Source organism: Perissodus microlepis, chromosome 15 (assembly GCF_051167445.1).
Source record: "Perissodus microlepis isolate ML-2025 ecotype Zambia chromosome 15, ASM5116744v1, whole genome shotgun sequence".
Classification (NCBI taxonomy): domain Eukaryota; kingdom Metazoa; phylum Chordata; class Actinopteri; order Cichliformes; family Cichlidae; genus Perissodus; species Perissodus microlepis.
In genome coordinates, this window is record NC_140475.1 from 34,372,330 (window position 1) to 34,395,375 (window position 23,046).

The following is a 23,046-nucleotide window of genomic DNA, read 5'->3' on the forward strand; positions in this document are numbered from 1 at the left end:
TGATTTTGCAAACTGCTGACTCGTCACACATTTATTTAAAACTGCTTGAAAGGATATTATCAGTGAAAATGCACTGCAACAGAAATGTCTCACCATAAATACACATAACCACACAGACAAACGGTGCAAATAGACACGCAACTAAAGCTGAATTTACGACATTAACACAAATTCAAGTTGTTTTTTTTCCCCCTCAATTATAGTGTACATGCTACCTGTGTGTTGAAAGTAAAAAGTTCTGGATATCATTTAAAAACATGCACAGTCATACTAGGACTGTAGGTCTCTAGGTCTTTCTTCTACAATCTTTTGTAGCATCTGCGAAACAGGAGCTGCCACAAAGAGCTATGCATTTGTGGTAATGTTTTACATTTGAAACACAGCTTGTATAATAATTTATTCATGTGGACAGACATCTTCCACCATAGTTAAAAATCAATACAGCACATTGTGAAATTCACGACGATTATTGATTTACAAATTCGAGATGAGAACTTTCAGTACCGGCTCTTGTACTGCTCTTTGCAATGGCGTTTAAGAGATAAAAATGTCTCTGCTGTAATTTTTAAGCTCCAATCCTCCTCCTTCTCACAGCCCTGGCTGTGTTTGATCTAAAATCTTGAGCTCATGTCCAAAATGATGAAATTTATCCACAAAAAGAGGCACCTTGGGGAATCCCCACTCAAGTAATGAACATGCCAAGTAAGCAAGTAGGATTGAGTGAGAGCAAGAGAGAGGAGCGTTATCATATTCTGCCCCAACTCAGAGCGATACTAGACTTCGGAGTTAAAACACCTGAATCTTGTTACAAATAAATTCTGCCGTAGTCGGAGCGTGTCGCACACATTTTGTATCACCTTGAGGAGAAACTGCAGAAACTCAGGGCCAACAGAGACTGTTAGGTGCCCAGAGTCGCATGACTGTGGGTTGTGTTTATTGTCCAACGTCATATCAGGTTACAGAAGTAGTCTGCGCTGAAGCCGAAGGGCGAAAAGAGAGAAAAAAAAAACCCCTAAATGCAGAACCACAATCCTAGACATTGTTCCACCCAGTCCTGCTCCTCCTCTTGCCACTAAGCCTCGACCGTCTCTGTTTGACCCTGATCGTAACCTGGTTGGATGATGTTACAGGAAGCCTGATGCTCCTGGGAAGATAGTGCTACCTCGTGGTGACAGCTCCCTCCTCACCTCCTCTTTGATTGCCTGCCTGAAGACAGAGGGAGAGGGGAAGGAAGAAATGTTGATAGGTTGATGAAAGGGGGTAAGAGGGAGAGAAAGCGGAGGACAATCAGACTTAATTCAACAATAAAATGAGAACAAAATTAAGCTGCTTTGTAACCAATGTATACAAAACGTAGTTGTTAAGCTCCTGTCACTGTGTAAGAAATAGCATATTTAAATGAAAGATTTAATCCAGACCTATTTAAAAAATAAAAAGGACAGTGCTTCTTCTTCAGCTTCTCTGGCTAGGACATTTTCCAAACACGTAACCGAGGTTATTACGGTTAACTAAAAATAAACACTTTATTTGAGTTAACCAAAATAAAAGGGAAACAGTGGACATTTTGGTTGTTAGTTTAATATCATTTTGTTACAACTTGCCTGATGAGGCTTTGATGGACGCACTTACTGAGACTCCAAGACTGTGAGTCAACTGCTTTCAAAAAGTTCAAGGTTTGTATTGTATTATCTACTCTGATTGCTCTAAATATTTCCTCTGACACCTGCCAGTCATACAACAGTAATTAAAAAGACTAAAACCAATAAAAACTGAACTGAAATGGGCAAACCGGCTCTGGAAACCAACTGAAACTAAAGTGAATTAAAAATAAAAATCCAAAACTAAGCAAAAATAAAAACTTATTAGAAATCATAAAATTGTAAGAACTCTGCTCTTAACATTATGGCTCAGCAGAAACTCCTATCCTTGTCTCTACTTGCTAAGTGGGTGGCCCGTTAAGCCACACAAACATCTTTTCTTTACCCAAGGGAGCCTTTCTCTCAGTCACAGCAGATATGTATGCTAGAAAAAACAAAACAAACAAAAAAGCCATTAGCCTGAGGGGAATCTTGCTCAAATGTGTGGTTGTTATTACACAGATCACTGAACCACCCCCCCGACAATAGCTTGAAACATGCCAAAAAGCTTACTATACAATACAGGTTATTTTATATAGCATGTCTGTTTGCTTATTGCCCTTCAAGATGAGATGTGATTAAGTGACAAACATCTGATATTCGCCAGACCTCAGAAGTACAACACACTCACAGAAGGATGCGGTGGCTTTGAGTAGCTAATAGGTGCCATTACAAACTTCGTGGTAAGGGCACCCATCATAAGAGCCGGAGGTAATCGCTCATGAAATGCAATTAGGATGCATGAGAGCATGGAGAGATGTTATCGGCCAACTAAGAGCACCAGATCATCTCTGCGCTGACTCCGGTTCTGTGTGTAAGACATGAAGTTGACAGCAAATAAAAATGGACCCAATATCAGGCCTGACGGTGCAGTGCCTCCAATAAAAGCTAACTCAATTTGATTTTCCCAATTTTCATTTTCCCAATAAGTGCTTATTGTGTTTTTTGTTTATAGCCATTGTTACGTTCTGCATCATAAGCCGACTTATGACTCAGACTACTTTGTGTCACTGGCCATAACGGGGAAAACATTAATGCAGATTTATAAGGAAAGTCTTAAAAAAGGGGCATATTTTATTATATAGACACTTCTGGCAGAGACTGGTAAGAAATGAAAGAGTGGCAAGTGAAATTCCTTAGTGGAACTGAAGCAAAAGTTGCTGGAAACCAGTGCAACATTTTTACAGTTAATTTCCTTTAGCCATTGTGTTGCTGTTGTCTTGGTAAGTAAGTACGGCATAAAAAACTGGATTTTCAGGCCTGGGAACACCCACACACCCAGGGGCTTCCTGACATGCATGGTTGTGTTGATATGTGAAATGTAAAACTGATGTTACACAAAGATTTGGTGATTGTGTGGCAGAGATTTAATCAAGCAGTAAATAATTCACAATGCTCTACATGTTTAGTTGTGTGGGGTGCTACAACTCCATCCAGTCACCGGTTAATGCTTTCATCATTTATATAAGATATTCCTATTTTCCTTTGGTATGGTTACCAATTTAACAGCCAGATATATGTATTAATATCAGTACTGCTAGGGGTGGAGCCGAACCAGAATACGGTATTCAGAAAGGCACAAATAACGTGTTTTTTACGAATAATTATTTCGAACAAATACTTAAAAAAATATTTGTATTCGGGAACAAGGAAAAACTTTATATCAACAAGCTGAGTTTCCTTATGAGACCGCAGAACATGACCGGATGAGCGAGTGACGTGTCAAGGAGGTGAGTGACACAGGCTGCTCCACACAGCAACAGAGACGGCTCGGCTGAGCCAAAAAACAGTGAACTGCATCACGATTTTTGTTGAATCGATTTTTTTGCACCTCCAAATCTGAGGCCATGTTTCTCAGCCGGAAAAGGGTGGAGTGCCCACTCCGGGTCGGGGATGAGTTCCTGCCCCAAGTGGAGGAGTTCAAGTATCTCGGGGTCTTGTTCGCGAGTGATGGGAGAAGGGAGCCGGAGATTGACAGACAGATTGGTGCTGCAGCCGCAGTGATGCGGACGCTACACGGAGCTGGAGATCGACAGACGGATTGGTGCTGCGCTGCACCGGTCCGTCGTGGTGAAGAGGGAGCTGAGTGTAAAAGCGAAGCTCTCAATTTACCAGTCCATCTACGTCCCTACCCTCACCTATGGCCACGAGCTGTGGGTAGTGACCGAAAGAACGAGATCGCGGATACAAGCGGTGGAAATGAGCTTCCTCCGAAGGGTGGCTGGCCTCTCCCTTAGAGATAGGGTGAGAAGTTCAACCATCCGGGAGGGACTCAGAGTAGAGTCGCTGCTCCTCCACATCGAAAGGAGCCAGCCGAGGTGGTTCGGGCATCTGACAAGGATGCCTCCTGGGTGAGGTGTTCCGGGCATGTCCCAGGGCAGACCCAGGACACGCTGGAGAGATTATATCTCTCGGCTGCTCTGGGAACACCTTGGTGTTCCTCCGGATAAGCTGGAGGAGGTGGCTGGGGAGAGGGAGGTCTGGGCTTCTCTGCTTAGGCTGCTGCCCCCGCGACCCAGCCCCGGATAAAGCAGAAGAAGATGGATAGATAGATGGATGGATGGATTTTTTTTGTACCTTAACTGAGTTCCAGAGGCAGTATATAACTTTCGTGAAGATCGTTAAAAGGTTAAAACAATGCTTGTGTAGTTTTCACCTATTAACGTAGCTGAAACTCCCCACATGGATTTGCGGAACCGAATAAAAGAGTGTTGCTGCTGCTGAGCCATCTGGCAATAACATAAATAACATAACAGCCAATGGCTGTTATGTTATTTTCTTTTCAATGACGTTCCTTGTGACATGTTTATTGCTGGATTTATGGAAAAACATCAACTAATATTGCATATCCATAATTATTATAATGTATAAAATTACAGAATACTTACACTATAACGTTTGTTAGAAGCGTAACGCAAAAAAAATGGATTTTTACGCTTATTTTGAATTTTACTCGAATAAAAATACAAATACTTTTCCCTCCTCAACAAATACAAATATAGATACAAATTCCGGCTGCTTTGCACATCTCTAAGTACTGTTTTCTATCATAAACTGAAAATGCATGCTCAATAAGACTCAAATAAGTAGTGTTGTGCTGATATACTGGTCGATATCAGCCATCTGCCAGTATACTGGTATTGATGTTTATAACAGCCGATAAGTAAACATTTTAATAATAAAGAGAAGACAGGAACACCATTCAACCATGCTGTAAGTATTGATGTTGGGAATTTGTTTCAAATTGCACTCTGGTACTTCGCTGTTGGCAGGGTTAGGACTGCAGATTGGCTAACAAAAGATGAGTTGATCTGCGCGGTGGGACAGAGCGTAACTGACCGATTTGTTTTGTCAGCTTATCTTACTAAGGGTGGAAAATAAGTACAGATAACAAATGTCAGGGAAATATGTTTATGATTCCTGTGTTTGCAAGAAAAGAAAAAAAATCTGGGCTGATATGTCAGATTTTTTAATCGCCACGTATCTGTATCGGTTTTAAAAATGCAATATACTATTGCGTAAAGTGCATCTACAGCAACTCTTTTCTGAGAGTCACTGAACATTCAAATCAGTGCTGGCCACCATCTAGATTGGTTGGCAGAGTAGATGAAGTAACCAGATGGGGCCAAAATCTGCCAGACTGGTGTTGATTTCCCGCTCTTAGCATACGCTTACTTCCATTCCCGCCTCCTCCTGTGGAGCTGGCAGAGCCAGGCCGGCTGCTCTGCTGCGGCTCAGACTGTGAGAACTGGGGAGCCAGGGCCAGGCCTCTACCCCGGTGAGCACTGTTCTGGTTGGTTGCTGTGTCAGGTGTACGGGGAATCTTGGGCTTACTTGCAATTGCAGGGATATAATCATTTCTGCTGACAGGGACAAAAACAAAAAAGAATATAATCTGTTTTTGGTAAAAAAAAAAAAAAAAAAGAAAGAAAGAAAGAAAGAAAGAAAGAAAGAAAGAAAGAAAGAAAGAAAGAAAGAAAGAAAGAAAGAAAGAAAGAAAACATTAACAACAATCTGCCAGTTAAATGAGTCACTATAAATACCATGATAATTATACAAAGAAGGATAAAACAGAAAAAAACCCTGAAACTGGTAGGATGGGAATATTTAACAGTTAAGTTATGAACGTGATCTGTAAGACTGTGCAAAAGTCTTGCAACCCCTCATTTCTGTATATTTTGCAAGGAAAATGGGAGATAGGCACAGCAATAAAGTGACACATGGCATGACAGAGTTTTTCTCTGTCATACTTTATATGTATGAATATTACAACAGGGCACAAGTTCTGACTGGACATGCATCAGTAAATCCCCATTAGTGTTAGCTTTCCTGTTTTCCCTTTCTCTAAAGCCTAAACACACGTAGGGTCACGGTGGTTTCCATAAAAACAAGAAAAGTTTTTAATAATTGAGGAGCAATTATTCATTTTTAGGTCTATTTGGACAACAGACAAGACAATCATTTAATCATTTTTAGACAATCAGTGTTAAACACTAATATAACATTAGAACATATTTAAAATGCCTTCCTTCCATTCAAATTAGACATTTTCTTTTTTTGCACCTAATTTGCTTTGTGCACCTTCTTTATGGTGTAATAAAAACCAAGAAAAGATGCCGCGGTGTCTGAGAAACAGGGTCACGAGTGAATAAATGTCTTCAGCGTCCAGTCACAACCTCCTCTAATGTTCTTATCAGGAAAGAGCTAAGCGACCTACATCCTGTTGAGCAAGCTCACACTTATCAAATGGATCGATTTCATTCTGGTTTCTGTTCAGGGTAGTCACATTGGCTCCAATATCTCTGATAAAATCTGGTATAACTAAGCGTTACTGTCACGGTCCTGGGTCGGTGACCCAGTGTTTTGAGTTTCTTGTGCCTAATCATGACAGTTACAGTGTATTGTATTCCCGTAAAAATGGGTGGAGGTGCTATCCTTGCATGTTGAGCTCTGTTCAGAAGCAAAATGAAATGGGTACACATTTTACATAACTTTTCATCAGTCCCTAAAATTCTTTTTAACAAGTCTCGAGTCTGAGTCCCGATTTCTGACAAAGTGTGAGTGGAAGACAGCCTGACTCTCCAGCAGGTGTTACTCTGTATTAGGGAATCAGTTCATTAGCCTAAAAACAATTGCAAACACACACATCTGCTCTTTTGGCATTTGCCAAACTACCGTGTTGCGAAGATTCTCTTCAGCTCAATATGAATGCCCATTTCATCTCACTATAAAAGTCTTGCTTTCCAAACTGGGGTGAAACGAGGCTACCGAAGTCAGACTCAACCAGGCTGTATTGTAGAGGTGTTTTACGTTCCTGGGGGGTGAGTTGTGGGGGAGGCGAGGGACTACTGAAGCAGTTTCCTGGGACTCATTATTGTGGGTGGGTTTCAGGAGTCAAGTTCCTCTGGGATTTAAAGGAGAAGAGAAGCAGGGGAGGTTCGATTGAATGGGTCTCTTTGTGGGCACTGCTCGTTTAAACGCATGTCACAGTCTCACAGACCAGCTTGGCAGTGCTGAGTCACCTATCGGTGTTCAGCAACATTCTTGCCAAATCTTTCCACAGACACACAGACACACTCTTACAGGAATCTCTGCAGTTATGTGGTTGTTGTTTTTTGTGCTCATTCCTTAACAGCATCAGATCAGGTCTGGTTGTAGTTCTCAGGAAAAATTAAGCCAAGAATATTTTTAACATGTTATTGTTGGCTCAATAACTTTTTTTTTTAATGTAAATTTAGTTTGTATATATTTAGTATATACATAGTATATATTTCTCTATAAATACAGAGCGTGTGAAGTGCCCAAATGTTTGCTTTTTGAGTGATTTTTTTTTGTTATGTTGAAACTGCAAAAGTTTAAATGTTTTTTTTTTTTTTTTAAATCATCTTGTTATCTGTTATTTTATTGGCTGCTCTTTCTGTCATTTTCAATCGATCAATCAAAGAGAAAAAAAAGTAAAATATTAAAAATAGGATTTTAGCAGCACAAACATCATCTGCAGAGAGCTAACAGCTTTTTGGGAAAAATCAGTGTAAACAAATCTGATAGAGTGAAAATCCAAAGTGAAACTGTTCATATTTCCATCGATATGTGCAGAGGAGGTCAGAAGAAAGGAACAACAGTGAACATCTTCTGCTTGGCTGCGCCATGGTTTGGGGCTCATCCAGCTGTGTCGGATGATCTTATTAAAACAGATGGAATTATGAACTCAGAGAAGCACAGTCAGATTTTGCCATCTGGAAAACATCCGATTAGCAACAGCTTCATTTTTTAGCATGACAATAATAATAAAAACACTGCCAAAGTGTTAAAAGCACATCTGGATAGAAAAAACACATAACAGAAATGAATATTAAGTCATGGATTGGCCTCCTCAGAGATCGAAACTCAACATTAATGAAGCAGTCTGGGATTATCCAGAGAAGAGCTTTGAAATGTCCTTTCGGATGCTTGGACAACTATTCCTGAAGTCTGCTTAGAGCAATTACAAAAAGGAGAGTTCACTCTCAGTTGAAGAAGAAAGATGGTCTGTTTTTGCCTTTCATACTGTATTTCCATGTATGATTGCACTAGAAAAAAAAAATTAGAGTCTAAACAGTTTTTATAGTCTCTCTGTGACTGTTTACATTCAAACTCTGATCAAAAACCTCAACCTGATTAACTTTGACTGTCGTTAAACTGTTGCCTTTTTATTCAAAGAACTGCAGTAAAATTCAACACAAACAGCCATGTTATACATAAAATATGAACGTGAGCGCGCTCAGTTTACATTTGTGTGTCAGTATACCTGGCAGAGTGTCCGTTGTGGTCCTCCTGGGAACATCCTTTTCTGGCTCTACCTTCATACTGCCTGTCCAATTCTGACTCCTGGGACAACCGCCCACACTCTGAGTCTGAGTGGGAATGAAACAAGAGTGTCAAAAGACCAATTTTAGAATCAACCAAAATGTCAGGCCTTCAAATGGAAACAAAGGTCATAACTTTAAAAAACGAAAAAAAAAGTAGATGGACAGCTGAACACTATCAAACACACAAGCACACTTGATACCATCAAACTAAGGTCATTAGCCTGCTGGTGCCAACCCACCGATCTGAGCCATGGTCTGAGTAACTCTCATCACTCCGGCCACTCACACACATACTCAGACTGAGCACTTTGCAATCTGTCCTCTAATGTGTGCCTCCCTCCTGTTTTGTATATACTCCTCTTGTCTACTATTCATTCTTGCTGTTCTACTATTTTTATTTGTATTTCAAGCACCCACAGTTTCACTGTACATGTACAGTGACAATAAAAGGCTATTCTATTCTATTCTATTCTATTCTATTCTGCTAAGTCTTTATCCCTTATGGTTTGTGAGGAAGTTGCAGGAACTTCCTTCTCTGGAACTACCTTTTGTTGCTTGTGGACACTGGGCACCACATCAAATACATCTAACACACAACCAAATAAAAAGCAGCAGGTGGAAGGGAAATTAAAGATTTTTCCACAAAAATGCACAGAGCTTCTACTAAGTGTGAGTAATCTGAGCGCAAACATCTGATTTACAGCCACGGCTGTTAGACACGGTCAAAGAGTTATTATTTTACTCTTTTGAAATTCTACCGCTACTCCTAAATTACATCTGAAACTCTGAAAGTTGAGTCACCCACCGATGCTTTGGCGTAGGGAGTCTGCGGTGCTCGGCCGACTGCCGGAGCGTGTAGGAGGTCGTGAGTTGTATCGAGAGTGTGGCAAGCTTCCTTCCTCGCTTTTCTGTCTGTATTCTGTGTCTCTGCTGGTCTCGCCTCCCCGACTGGCGGGTCGATAATCACTACACATAACACAAACACAATCTCATATTAAGAACTTCCATGAGGATGTTGGTGTACGTAAGATGGCTTTTAACTTAAAAACAATTTGTCTTGATGATTCCACGGACTTTCATCAGTGCTAGTTCTCCATATTTGTACAGCTCTCTAACAGTTAATATTTAAACTGTTAAATGCAAGGTTAGGCCTGTTTCTCTAGGTTGGTGCTCAGAGCAAGGAAATGACCTTGTCAAGACCAAACAAGATGCTTTATAGCAATGGTATGCACTCACTCCAGTTCTAGTCTACTGTGGCTGACTCATCTCTTCAAAGTTTACACTTTGCAAAGAAAAACATCAAAATACATTTGAAACATTTTTGTATTTGCAGAGTTTTAGCGGCAAGAGGAACGTTGTTATCTATGTATCCTAAACAAATGGTTGCACAATTATCTACACAAGCTACAGATTAGTCAGCTCATAAGATCTATGGACTACTGTGAAGTGATCGGCCTTTAAAGAAATGAGGCCTGAAGACCGGTATCTGAGATCTAAGGACCAATGTTTATGGTGGTTTGTAAATCACTTAAAGAGAGGCTGCCGCTGCACAGTTTCTCATGTCTTACACATTTTATGGTCTCACAGACACCACAAAGAAGTGTTTAAGCTTAAGAGTGAACTTCAGTCTGGATCTTATGACACCGTTTGGTAATTTAACTTACCCCACGCCGACATTACGATGAGAACTAGGGGTGACTGGCCGCTGTAGCGGTTCATCAGCAGCTGGCTGTGGTAGAGGGGTTGGCTTCCTTTTCACTTTTGTCATGTTGGTCATGATCTACACAGCCACACACACAATAAAACAGTAACATACCAAACACATTTCCATCATGGAAAAAAGTGTTAATAGGGAAAAGAGAGATTAATGTGATGGAGTGCTGTAACTGTCCAACACGTAACTTTTTCTCACTGTAAACCTGACTGTGTTCTGTCCGGCGTATTGGCCGGTCATGAACTCATAGCCACATAAAACAGATCCCTAAAAAAACTAACAGGCCAGCACCTGAGATATCAAAAGCCATCACCACAAAGAGGCAGCGATGTGTGCGGTACCTTATCTAATCATGAGGTAAAATATATTTCATGCTAGCATTTATGAACCAAATAGCCAAATGATTACAATTCTGTGAATGCACAGACCTATGCACTGTCTAAAGTTCAGTGCACGCTGTGATAATGTCATATCCTGTTATTGGTGCAATAAACAAAATTTACAAGCTACTTTGCAACTTGCCCGTAATACATGTATATATATGTACACTAATACCCATACTGTTAGTAATTCGTATTCTTGATTAGTGTCAAAATTTGAACTTTGCGTCTTCTTAGCTACAAACAATATGTTTATGGTGAAAATGTGTGTTTTGCTCTTACTCCCAGGTACTCAGTGGTGAGCAGGCTTTCCCCAGACAGTTCCCTGTGCTGTGGCTGAAGAACTTCCTCTTTATCAATGTCAATCTCCATTAAATCTTCCTGTCACAATGCAAAGACAATAAATCACTTGAGAAAGAATTTGTGTGCAGTGTCAAAAATGCATATTGTCCGCACATGCACTTAATTTATGTTTAAACATTAAGCAGAATTATATAAAACACCCACAGGGTTGCTGCAGGTCGATTTTTACCGGGTTACATTGGCAAAGCGTAACTTCCTCAGACTGACTAAAAATTAACTCTCACCCATTAAGTTTTTATTTAAAAATTAATACAATGCTTGGTACCATTCCACAAGGCTCTGACAAGGGACCAGTGTATTCTGTAGCTTTGAGACTGCCACTCAGAAACAGGTATTGTACAGTACGTATCAGTTCACCATTGTGGGCAGGGAAACGGATAGCAGCTATAAAAAAACAAAAAACATAAACAAAAAAACACCTAACTCGAGATTACAGGGCAAGGGCACTCACACTCAAGGAACTCTCATGGGAACAGGAAGAGAATGGAATATGTGCTTATACACACACACATACACACACACCCCAGGAAACTCCTGTAATTCATTTACATTTTAACTTTTTAAGTCCATCATTCCCCCTCATACTTTATTTTCTTTGTTTAGTTCTTTTGATATGTGCCAGTTAATATGGTTCAGTGGTTTTGTTGAATTAATTTGTAAATGGGCATTTAATATGATGATGGAAAACACCAGCACATTGATGTTTATCAGGTGGCCTTACGTCATTGTCATCCTCTTCCTCCTCATCATCAGACTCTGGTCCTTCCTCTTCGGCTGGGTGGAAAAACCACAAGGATTAAAAAGCCAGCAGATTTTCCAAAATTCTACTTCATAAAAAAAACTATAGTTTCAAATGATAACTAATGTTATGAAAACTGGGGATCTGAAACAGGAAATGTAAGATATCAAGTTTCATATTTACATATTTTGTTTTTCCTGCATTGCTTGAGTCGCTTACTTTTGGACTACCAGTTTATCATCTACTTGTTTAACAGTAAATTTCACTAACCTGAGTTTAGCTGTTTAATGATGAATTCAATCTGTCTGTTAAGGTTTGGGTTCTCCTCTTTGATGTAGCAGCGGAGAATCTCTTCAACGCTCTTCACACATGAGGGAAAGACACACAAAACATTCAAAAAATATGTATGCAAGTATAAAATTACAGTATATACATATATACATATATATAAAACAATATTTGGCTAAAGCGTGTGAAAGATGAACATACCTAGGTGACACTGTGATGTCACTTGTTGCTTTCTGAAAACTAATTTAAAAACACTGAGATTGCATCCGTGTCCATTTTGGCCTTTTATAATTGATTCTGATGAAAAAATGGCTAACTAATTAGCTAATTACTAATTAAAATTTGTTAGTCAATACACTAGATAATCCTCATTTTTGAAATGATAAAACGATTAAGGTTGATTAAGGTGTGCTGACCCAGGGTTCCCCACTTTAAAAGAAAGTATGTTTTAAAGGTCTCGCTGATCACATTGACTTCAGTTTGCAGACCTGGAAGCTGCATCCATCTTTTATACTTTTTGTGATTGCAACTCCACATTTTAACTACACTTCCATTTACAACTTTCTCTGCCTATTAAATGAACACCTGTTGTTTACCGAGGAAAGTGAAGAGGAAGAGACATGCAAACTGCAAAATGCAAACTGCTATCTCACCATCTCTCTGGCTTCCTGTCGCACAGAGGGAATGCACAGGATGCTGTAAAGAGCTCCATTCACATATGGCCAAATCTGAAAGCGACACAGACACACACAACCTCTATCTCTATGGTCTCAAATACAGCAATTAGAGATGTGTGCCCACAAAGAGGAACTAATGTTTGTGCTGTGGATAAGCTTTTTTTTTTAACAACCTGACCGCTAACATAAGTAAAATCAATGAACTCTGTGCTTTCTATGTTTTACTGATGTTCCTGTAGTCATGGCTCACTTATGCCAAGAGTACAAGACATTTAAAGGGACATAATTACACAGTGTAACACAACAGTAGAGAGACTGTTAATTTATGAATGTTGGCGGTTTTAGTTTATGATATGCTAGCAACTCGTGTCATTTTCTATCCTTTAATGGCATTAATTCTGCACTTTCCACCTATTGCATGCAGTACACACTGTTTGTTGTGTAGCCTGTATCAGTTTCAACCACGAGAAATCTGTTCTGCTTGCACACTGCAACCACTGTGCATGCAACATCTGTGCTGTGTGTTGGCAGATGTGTATATCACCTCGTGGTTCTCATGTCCAAGGAGGTCAGTCAAAACTTTTAGCACATGCTTGGCGTTTTCTGCACACTTCCTTTTTCCTGTAAAAAGAAAACCATCCAGCACACAAATTTAGCAACGCTTTTTCTGTGTGCAATATGATGGGACTCTTATTTGATTTAATACATATAAATCAGGTTAATGACTTCCCAGTACTTATCCGTGTAAGACAATACAATTACTGATAAATCAAATGTGGGACAGTATTTCATTGTGGCATTCTACATTGAACAGAAGTACAGCATATAATAAAAACATGTTTTGGGAAAAAAGAAAAGAAAAGAGGGAGCGTCTGAAAGCGATACATCCTAGATATGACGTAAATGGAAGACAAATAATTGTAAAAACAAGAGTGCAGTGAAAACATGTATTCAGAAGGACCGAAAAGCTAAACGTCTGCTTTCAATGCAAACTTAGACAATAATTAACCTTAGTGTATCAGCAAAAAAAAGAAAAAAGAAAGAAAGAACAGGAACAAACCTAGACCTTGACTCGTTGTGGCGTGAAACAAGGTCGTTCTGATTTTCATGATAGCATGGACTATTAATAAGCTCTATGAATGAACGTTAAAGTGTTTGAGAAGACTTATTTGACTTGGAAATTATTCACGGACAGTGAAAAAAAACAAAGACACAAAAAAGCACACAGAAAATCAACACCAGTCTTAAAGTAAATATAGCACAGTAGCATAGCGTAGTAAATAAAAGCCAATCATTGTTTAACATGGATGAAAGACAATAAGGAAATTGTAAGCCTGGGTCAAAAGTCAACTGATCAGAAAAAAGTTTCCTACAGTAAGGCTTAAAAAGAAATGTGTTTATTCTTTAATGCCCTGTAAAAGCCTTGAGCCAGCTCTCCCTTTCACCTTCCTTTATTTGTTTATCACATTTTGCTTCCACAGAGTGAGATTGTTATTTTATTTACTTTATAGTAAGGTATAAAAACCAGTCTTTATACCTTGTGATTTTCAGAGGAATGATTTTTTGATTTGTTGGTGAAGCCACTTAAACACTGACCTATGAACCATTCACGCATAAAGACAACTTGGCAACTGTAAATTCTACTTTGAGGGATTTAGTTATTAGCATAATTTGTTCCTATTTCTTCAGTTCAGTCTTTAGTTGGTTACTGATGTGATTCACAAACAGTACCCATTTCCCATTTTCTTGGCAAAATAAAAATATATTTGCCAATGGCCAGAGCTGCCACTCAGCCTCCCAGCAGACACACCTATCAATTTCAAAATCCTACATCTCCATGTTCTCAAGTTATCACATTCACAAGATTTTTACAGAACGTCGATACATCGGATTTTTAGTAAGTGCATCTGTGGTATCAGTTTGAGGCTCCTACGTCACCTCATTCTCGTGTTATCGCATTCACAAACTTAGGTGTCCATGCCGCCCGTCTGGTGTTCGCATTATTGAGCTACTTTTGTGTTCTGCATGTTTTTATGTTTACCCTTTGTTCGCAAACACAGGTTCATAAGCAAAGCTGCAGAATACTCCAGGTTGTAGTCACTGAGGCAGTCTGAGTCCTGGAGCTCATCCACTAGCCAGCCAATCAGATCATCTGCAATCATGGCTGTCTGCTGACTCCTCCTAACAGGCGAGACATGATGTAAGGTCAGATATTCATGCTTGTCAAAAGGACAAAAATTGTGACATATTCATTTAAAAAACATTAATCGAGATAAGAAAGGATTTAGAAAACCCTAGTAATTTTAAAAACTACCTGAGGCTGAGTTTCTGCAGAGCCACGAGGACATTTTCCCGAGTAAGAGATTCTTTTTCTTCCTTTCTGAGTGTTTCTGTCAGATGTTTCAGAAGAATGGGGATTTGGGAGAGGTAAACACGACCTGTAATAAATATCAAAGGAACATCTTGAAAGCATTCACAGCTATTCTAAAGTCTCCTTTTTACAAAATGCTGTCTACAGTTACTGTTTAGCTTTTATGGAGCATCATTAATAGTTTTTCTTCGAAACGGAAAGCCAGTAAGGTCAAGCCATCAGGAATCAACTTACAAAGTAAATGATGATGCCTAATGAGCTCTAATGGCAGCTTTAAACTTACCCTCTGCAAGGGAAGCAAATGCATTGATGAGACGAGCCATGTATTGACGGACAATCCCGTTTGTTGATCTCATTAAATGAAGCACAGTTTTCTAAGGAAACAAACAAATGTAGGGCAAGTTGTGGACTGTGAGTTTTTCCACTCACCATTTTTTGAAGAGTAAAATTTCTTAGAGACAAGGACTATGAATTTAAACATAAAACACAATGTAACTTATTTGACAAGTAGCATCTTTTTAAATTTGTCCTTCCTTAATGTTCATTTTTGCAACACTTTAAAATTAAAGGCATCATATTTATGTACGCTGACCAACACCTCAGTTAAATGCAGAGTCTTCCAGCGTTGCTATAGAATTTAATTCAATTTTATTTATATAGCACCAAATCTCAACAACAGTCACCTTAAATGATTGCAGAGTCACTTAGATATACCTAGAAAACCTTGAAACATACACAGGAGTACAAAGATTGAAAGCATTTATGAAAGGGTTATTCAGTCTAAAGAGATTGTATTCAGCATAGCACCTGAAGCTAAAGGCTGGTGAAAAGAAAATGACGAGAGAAAAGAAAAAAAAGAAAAAAGAACAAAGTGTGTCAAAAGTCTTTCATGAGGGTAAAGTTTGGGACACAATCTGAGCTTCTCAGAGGAAAGTGCTTATTCTGAGACTGGGAACCATTTCTAAATGACTCACCATTGGGTTCAAATGATCTCTTAATATAAAATAATTACTAAACATTTGATAATGTTAAGATCATAAACAACGATTTCCTTCCTCTAAATTTAAATATATGACTTACAGAGCTAAACAAATTGACAGATTAGACCGTCTGTCATAAAAAAACAAGAAGACTGTAATATTTTAGAAATCTGTCAAAAAAAATTGTTTACAAGTTTGATTGCCTTTTCCATAACCTCAGCTTTGTCATGAAAGTCACCTTGTAAGGATAACATAACCTTTTTGCGAGCGAGTTATGTTCTAAGTGTTGGTTTAAAATTGTCTGGAAGCACCACATTTCTACGATTCTTTTATTTACGGCGTGTTTTAAATTTGCACGTTCACAAGTTAATTAACAGGCCCTCTGAATGAACTTTGTAGTGTTAACATGCATGATAGTGAAGCTATAACCCCACCTCTTTAGTACTGTAGCACTCCAGAAGATCATTGCTGATGTAAGCCTGAAGCACAGTATCTCTCTGCTCACCAGGGAGTGAGCGGGTGAGTCTCTAAAAAGACATTAGAAACAGATCCAACAGTCAGCACTCAAAAGTCTAATCCAAGTAAATATAAGTGCCACTCTTCTTTTGTCCAGGTTCACAAACTGCCCAAGTTTCTGGACGCCCCAAATTAAAACTGTACTTAACGCATTCTACTCTCTGAGGATGAAGACGGATAAATACACTGATCTTAAGTTATAAGCGAGTGTTGGAGCCAAACAAAGTCACAAGGAAGGCTGATGATCAGATAAATACAAGACATCTTATCACTAAGGAGAATGCTGGAGATAATAAATAGAATACTCTCACCCAGCGCAGTGCCTGAAGTAGCAGAGACTGAAGTCTCTCTGAGCCTTCGATGAGGTCTTTCTTAAGCTTCTCATAGTCTAACGAGGGCAACATTGGCACATCCTTTGGTCTCCTGGTGATTTAAAGAGAAACGAGATAGCAGCCTTGTTTTATTTGGGTTTAATGAAACTGTATGATTGGTACAAAAATGATTTCTTCCAAACGAAGACTTACTGTGGTGCAATGGACGCTCGTAGCATAGAGGAAGCCTACAAGAGAAGGCAGAGGGAAAAAAACAGAGATAATGAGAAGAAAAAAAAGGAGGATCTTTAATGCAGGGTATTTTTTTACAATCTGACTTTATTTATCACTTTAAAGTGTGCAAAACATACCACATGCAACATTAACCATATGTTACTCTTACCATCTGGTCCATCCAATCTAAGATAATCAAGTTAGCTAATGTATAAATATATCATTAGTAGTTTTTAAGACATGCATACATCATCATGCGTGTGGTACATGCTGAGTACTGGGACATACAGTATTACAGTGTTTGGCAATATTATCTATGCAGTAAGAGGCCAAGAAACAGTACCAGAAAGGGTAGGCTAATACTTCTGCATTTGTCACACATTAGTCCATCTGTGGTTTTTTTAGATGGCTCCAGAGTGTAGCGACTGACATCTAACAAGTGAAAGACCCCCACTTTGACCCAGGAGAAGAAACAAAAACTTGATCACCGACGTGGTGTTGTTGTGTGTAAAGTAAGGTGAAACTGACTATTAAAGTTTTTACTCTGAGGGTATTTTGAAAACCCCTGAAATTAAATCTAAGGAGGAGGAGGAGGAGGAGGCTGGACCTATGGTGGGAGAACCATAAGGTCAGAACACTGATCCGTGTAAACTGAGGTATCGCTTTGTCTGGCACACTAAAACAAACAAAAAAAAAAAAGAACAGAACAGTGATACCTGGCTTCTTTCCCAAGTTCCTTTCCCCCTAAACATTTGGTGCCCATGTACGCATGATAATATGTTGTTCTGGGACATTTGACACTGGCGCACCAAGCAACCAGAAGGTCATATTTAAAGCGACAATCAAATATGCTGCTTAGTAAGAAGAGAACCATAAAGCTAAACAAAGGTACTTCTGACAACAGCAGACGGCTGACAGAACAGAAATCCAGGTTTCTGCAAAGACGAAGATGGAGGTGTTCAGTCAATGCCTCCAAAGAGCCAATTATATGTTGAACCTGAAATCTAGTGTTTGCATTGAAGCGCATACAAGCTAAATTTTAAAACGACTAATTTCGACTGTGTGGTGGCAAGAAAGTCAACTACAGGGTGGGCCATTTATATGGATACACCGTAATAACATGGGAATGGTTGGTGATGTTAAAGTCCTGTTTGTGGCACATTAGTATATGTGAGGGGGTGGAGGGGGGTAACTCCTCCAGATGGGTGGTGACCATGGTGGCCGTTTAGAAGTCGGCCATCTTGGATACAACTTTTGTTTTTCCAATAGGAAGAGGGCCAATGACACATCAAACTTATTGGTAATGTCACAAGAAAAACAATGGTGTGCTTGGTTTCAACGTAACTTTATTCTTTCATGAGTTATTTACACGTTTCTCTTTGTTCACAGCCATTGACATGTCGAAGAGGTTAACACGTGAGGAGCGGATCGAAATCGTGTTGATATCTGGTGAACGCAGTAACTGGGTCATTGCAGCAGATTTCAATGCAAGACACCCTACGAGACCACCCATCTCCCATGCTACAGTCAGCAAACTGCTTGCTAAGTTTCGTGAAACTGGTTCAGTGTTGGATTTGCCAAAATGTGGACGCAAGAAAACTGTCACAAATGAAGAAACATCAGTGGCTGTCCTAGCTTCATTCAGCAAGAGCCCACAGCGTAGCACTCACCGCATGTCACTGGAGAGTGGCATTAGTCGAACATCCCTTCGGAGGATATTAGCTACTCACAAATGGCACCCTTACAAACTCCAGCTACTGCAGCATCTCAACGAGGATGACCCAGATCGGCGCACAGAATTTGCAGAATGGGCAAAACAAAAAATGGAACAGGACCCTCAGTTCACGCAGAAGATTTTGTTCAGTGATGAGGCAAACGTTTATGTGAATGGTGAAGTTAACAAACAAAACCACCGCTATTGGTCTGACACTAACCCACATTGGATGGATCCCGCCAAGACTGTTGGAACAACAAAAGTGATTGTTTGGTGTGGTATATGGGGTACAACGATAGTGGGTCCATTCTTCATCAATGGAAACCTCAAGGCCACTGGATATTTGAAATTGCTACATGATGATGTGTTTCCCTCTTTATGCGCTGAAGCTGGCACGTTCCCTGAGTTTTTCCAGCAAGATGGTGCACCACCACATTATGGGTGCCAGGTCCGAGCATTCCTAGATGAACAGTTTCCTGGAAAGTGGATTGCTCGTTGTGGGCCAGTTGAATGGCCCCCAAGGTCTCCCGATCTGACCCCCTTAGACTTTTATCTTTGGGGTCATCTGAAGGCAATTGTCTATGGTGTGAAGATACGAGATGTGCAGCACCTGAAACTACAGATACTGGATGCCTGTGCTGGCATTTCTCCTGCGGTGTTGCTATCAGTGTGTGAAGAGTGGGAGAAGAGGGTTGCATTGACAATCCAACACAATGGGCAGCACATTGAACACATTTTATAAGTGGTCAGAAACTTGTAAATAACTCATGAAAGAATAAAGTTACATTGAAACCAAGCAATTGTTTTTCTTGTGACATTACCAATAAGTTTGATGTGTCACATGACCCTCTTCCTATTGGAAAAACAAAAGTTGTATCCAAGATGGCCGACTTCTAAATGGCCACCATGGTCACCACCCATCTTGAGGAGTTTGCCCCCTCACATATACTGATGTGCCACAAACAGGACTTTAATATCACCAACCATTCCCATGTTATTATGGTGTATCCATATAAATGGCCCACCCTGTATATTTAAACCGATAACGTAAGCTGCGACCCTAAACTGAATTAGCACAGTTTTTAGATGTTCTTTTTTGATCCTTGAAAATTAAAATGACTCTCTCCCTCTTCATTTAGACAAGTCATTCAACCTGCCCAAATAACTGGCTGGAGTCTTTACCAAGTTAGCTGCAGAATGGGGAGACTTGCTTGCAGCAAGACTTTATGTCCAAGTTTTATCTAAATTTTGAGTCCTGATTTGTTTTTAAATTCTTTGAATAAAAGTGAAATGCTTTTTATGTTTTTTCATCTTTTCAGTGTGTCTTCAGGATATTTAGATCTGTTTTTACACTGTGGTTACAACCAAAATCATGGACTGTTGATGCTATTGTCTAACTACAAGACTTTATGTCTTGGTCCCAACAGCAATAAAAGAAAGATTGATAATGTACAAAGACAAAGACTCTGATACTGAGGATAAATTATGGCCTTGCACTCACTTACATTAAACTAGCAAGCCTAAATGAGAAAAAATACTATCCTCAAAAATACTTTATGAAGCTAAGCAGGTATGTTGACCTGCTTAGCTTTAAACTGCTATGTAACAGTGGTTTAAAGTAAAGTTTACTAGCTATGGCTGCTCATTTTTAAATGTTTAACTATACCTAAAAACAGCAAATTTGATATGTTGACCCTGAGTGCCTGTTTTTAAGGTTGTTAAGAATCCTACATGAAGTGTTCTTGTTGCTGCCTTTCAAATAGCTGTAATATAACCTGTCCTGTTTGAGAACCTGAGCATGCGAGTAATCCTTTTAAATCAAAGCACCCCGTGATGGCCATTCTTGTTCTGTCATTTTATATGGCTATAATCTAAAAAACAAACAAAACAAAAAATAACAATAAGCATAAGAGAAGAAAAATGAAACTGAGAGATAAGTTGAGAGCTACAAGCTAAAATGAGAGTTGAGGAACAATGACTGTCATCTTCTGGGAGCGAGTGAATGCCATGATGACGTATGCCCTGAGCGGTGTTTGTGTTTGCCATAACAAGTGGTCTGACAAAAGGTGTCGTCCTTACTGCAAATAAAGCCAAACATACGTTTAAACTGGGACAATCTAGTGGGAATGCACATATAGTCAGGAGGGTGTGATGAAGAAATATGTTAGGAGGTCATGAAGGACATAAAGACAACAACAGGAGGGAAAAGGGAGACACCGAGGCAGAAGCTAGATGAGAACTGGGGACCTGAGCAATAAGAAAATGTAAAGATGAAAATATATGAAACTTACATAGCCATCATCATAGGGACTCATAGAGTAATATCCCTTTGGGGACAAAAGCGTCACACAAGCAAAAAAAAAAAAAAACACACACACACACAAAACACACAAAAAAATGTTGTTCAGTTCAAATAGAAAGAAACAAGATTTCACAAGCCAGAGGTCAAAACCACAATGAAGGCCGCTGACAGCAAGCATGATTGTCAAGCTGTGGACAGTTTTTTAGGTCGGTTGGGAGCTTTTCTACAGCCTTTTGATTATCGGTGGCACAAAAGAGGCAGAAAAAGAGGCTTAATAACAGCAGCAAGGATTTAAGATTTAATGTAACTCTGACCCGTCTTGACACCTTTAAATGTCGTCTTTATGGGAGAAACACAGTTACATTTCCAAGGCAGATGATTACGTAAATGTCTGTGACTGCCTATTGGAAATTTGTGTTGTGTACATTTGACTTTCCAACAATGAATGTATTTATTCAACTCCAGGATCCAGGAAGCACTCATTCTAGGATGCACACAACAGAATGACTACACAGCTTACATAAAAAGAACAAAGATGTCTTTTTGTACATAATGTAAACACTCCTTAAGTGCACTTTTCCCCGATTGTAGCTCTTATCTCCTCACCGTCTGCTATGCATACTATATGCTTCAATAAAATCACATTAAGTTGGGGCCAGGTGTTGTTGTTACTATTCTGAGGCGTGAAGAAGAGGGAAGGAATAGAGCTAAGACTGTGTGCTGCAACTCACAGTGCCTGGCCTGGTGAAGTCTGTGCTCTGCATCACGCTCTGTCTCATCTGGCTGCTGAACAGGCGAACACACACATTCTGCAGGTACTCGGGGGAGATCTGCAAAAACAAGGCACGCTCCCCTGAGCTTTAAAATACTGTTTGTGCGAGAAGAGCAGGGTACTAATAGTGTATTCCAAATTTTCCAAATATTAAAATCTTTTCATATATATTTTCAATACATTTTGCGTATCAAAAGATTTTCTTGTTGGCGCTCGCATGTACACCACTGGACTTTGAATAAGCAAATTTTGGGCTTTTTTTCCTGTGTGCACGCATTCTTTTCTAACTTGTGCCACACTTATGGACTCCCTATCTGTTGCTCTGACAGAATGTGTGCTTGTTTGTCCCACAATTAGCCTGCCCTACCATCTTTCCGCTGACTGTGGCCTCCAATGAGTCGACCAACTCAGCAGTGATTCCAATCAGGTTATGGTAGTCAGCTTGCATCTTGCTGAACTTCCGTACGTAGCTGGTGATGCGGCGATCTGATTCAGCCAGCTGGAGCTGTAACTGCTGCGTGGCCTCTGTGCATTCACCCAAACAAACAGAAAAAGACGGAGACTGCAGAAACCAACACTGGCTTACATGCATTAGGTGAAAATGCCTGTTATCCTTTCAGATGTCAAGAAAATCATTTAAAAATTAAACAATATTCTGAAATGCCATTTTTAATCAACCTCTCCAACACCAATCTCATCATTGACTTTTCTACTAACCTTTATCAATATTTAACATAATGTTTTTATCCATTAGTGAGAGTTCTGTAAGTGTTATTACGTAAATAATACTTTCCACATTATACAAATGAATCAAGCAAAAAACCCTTGGCAAACAGATGTATAATGGGTGACGCTGACATGACTTCTTTATCTGTAGTATTAGTTGACCACTACTGATTAGTGAGCAGGTGTGGCCTTGAGCCTTTGTTCCCTTTGAGATTATGAAAAGTTGAAAGAAAGAAAGAAAGTTGAAAGAAAAAACTGAAAAACTGGCAATAAGAAACAGCTGTTGGGGTGAAGAACTGCAAACTGCAATGCATGAAAAGGTAGACTCTGTGATGGGGTAATTACCTTTAGTACTCCTTCCACTCTCCTTCTGCATGAAGCTGGTTAAAGATCACATACTTAGAGACAAATCAAACATTTCTCCTGTATTTATTCCCTTGTTAATGGTTTCATCAGGAATTACATACAAATGAA

General features: G+C 39.5%; 1 protein-coding gene across 5 annotated transcripts in view; it reads right to left on the minus strand.

Annotated features, from left to right (window-relative positions):
* Window positions 1–23,046, minus strand: part of armc9 (armadillo repeat containing 9) — a 27,796-nt gene continuing 4,750 nt past the window's right edge. For 2 of the 5 annotated variants that reach the window (XM_084952594.1, XM_084952593.1), the window contains exons 7-26: window positions 22,918–22,942; window positions 22,214–22,371; window positions 21,806–21,904; window positions 21,064–21,099; window positions 17,038–17,072; window positions 16,825–16,936; window positions 16,432–16,524; window positions 15,301–15,391; window positions 14,961–15,084; window positions 14,688–14,827; window positions 13,191–13,267; window positions 12,623–12,697; window positions 11,952–12,042; window positions 11,664–11,716; window positions 10,862–10,960; window positions 10,150–10,265; window positions 9,291–9,451; window positions 8,425–8,530; window positions 5,313–5,500; window positions 1–1,206 (exon numbers count right to left, since the gene is read on the minus strand). In XM_084952594.1, the coding sequence (XP_084808720.1) occupies window positions 1,184–1,206; window positions 5,313–5,500; window positions 8,425–8,530; window positions 9,291–9,451; window positions 10,150–10,265; window positions 10,862–10,960; window positions 11,664–11,716; window positions 11,952–12,042; window positions 12,623–12,697; window positions 13,191–13,267; window positions 14,688–14,827; window positions 14,961–15,084; window positions 15,301–15,391; window positions 16,432–16,524; window positions 16,825–16,936; window positions 17,038–17,072; window positions 21,064–21,099; window positions 21,806–21,904; window positions 22,214–22,371; window positions 22,918–22,942 (1,902 nt within the window). In that variant the 3' untranslated portion in view covers window positions 1–1,183. The remainder of the gene's footprint in view (window positions 1,207–5,312; window positions 5,501–8,424; window positions 8,531–9,290; window positions 9,452–10,149; window positions 10,266–10,861; window positions 10,961–11,663; window positions 11,717–11,951; window positions 12,043–12,622; window positions 12,698–13,190; window positions 13,268–14,687; window positions 14,828–14,960; window positions 15,085–15,300; window positions 15,392–16,431; window positions 16,525–16,824; window positions 16,937–17,037; window positions 17,073–21,063; window positions 21,100–21,805; window positions 21,905–22,213; window positions 22,372–22,917; window positions 22,943–23,046) is intronic. The other 3 variants (XM_084952595.1, XM_084952596.1, XM_084952597.1) reach the window with 3 other exon arrangements.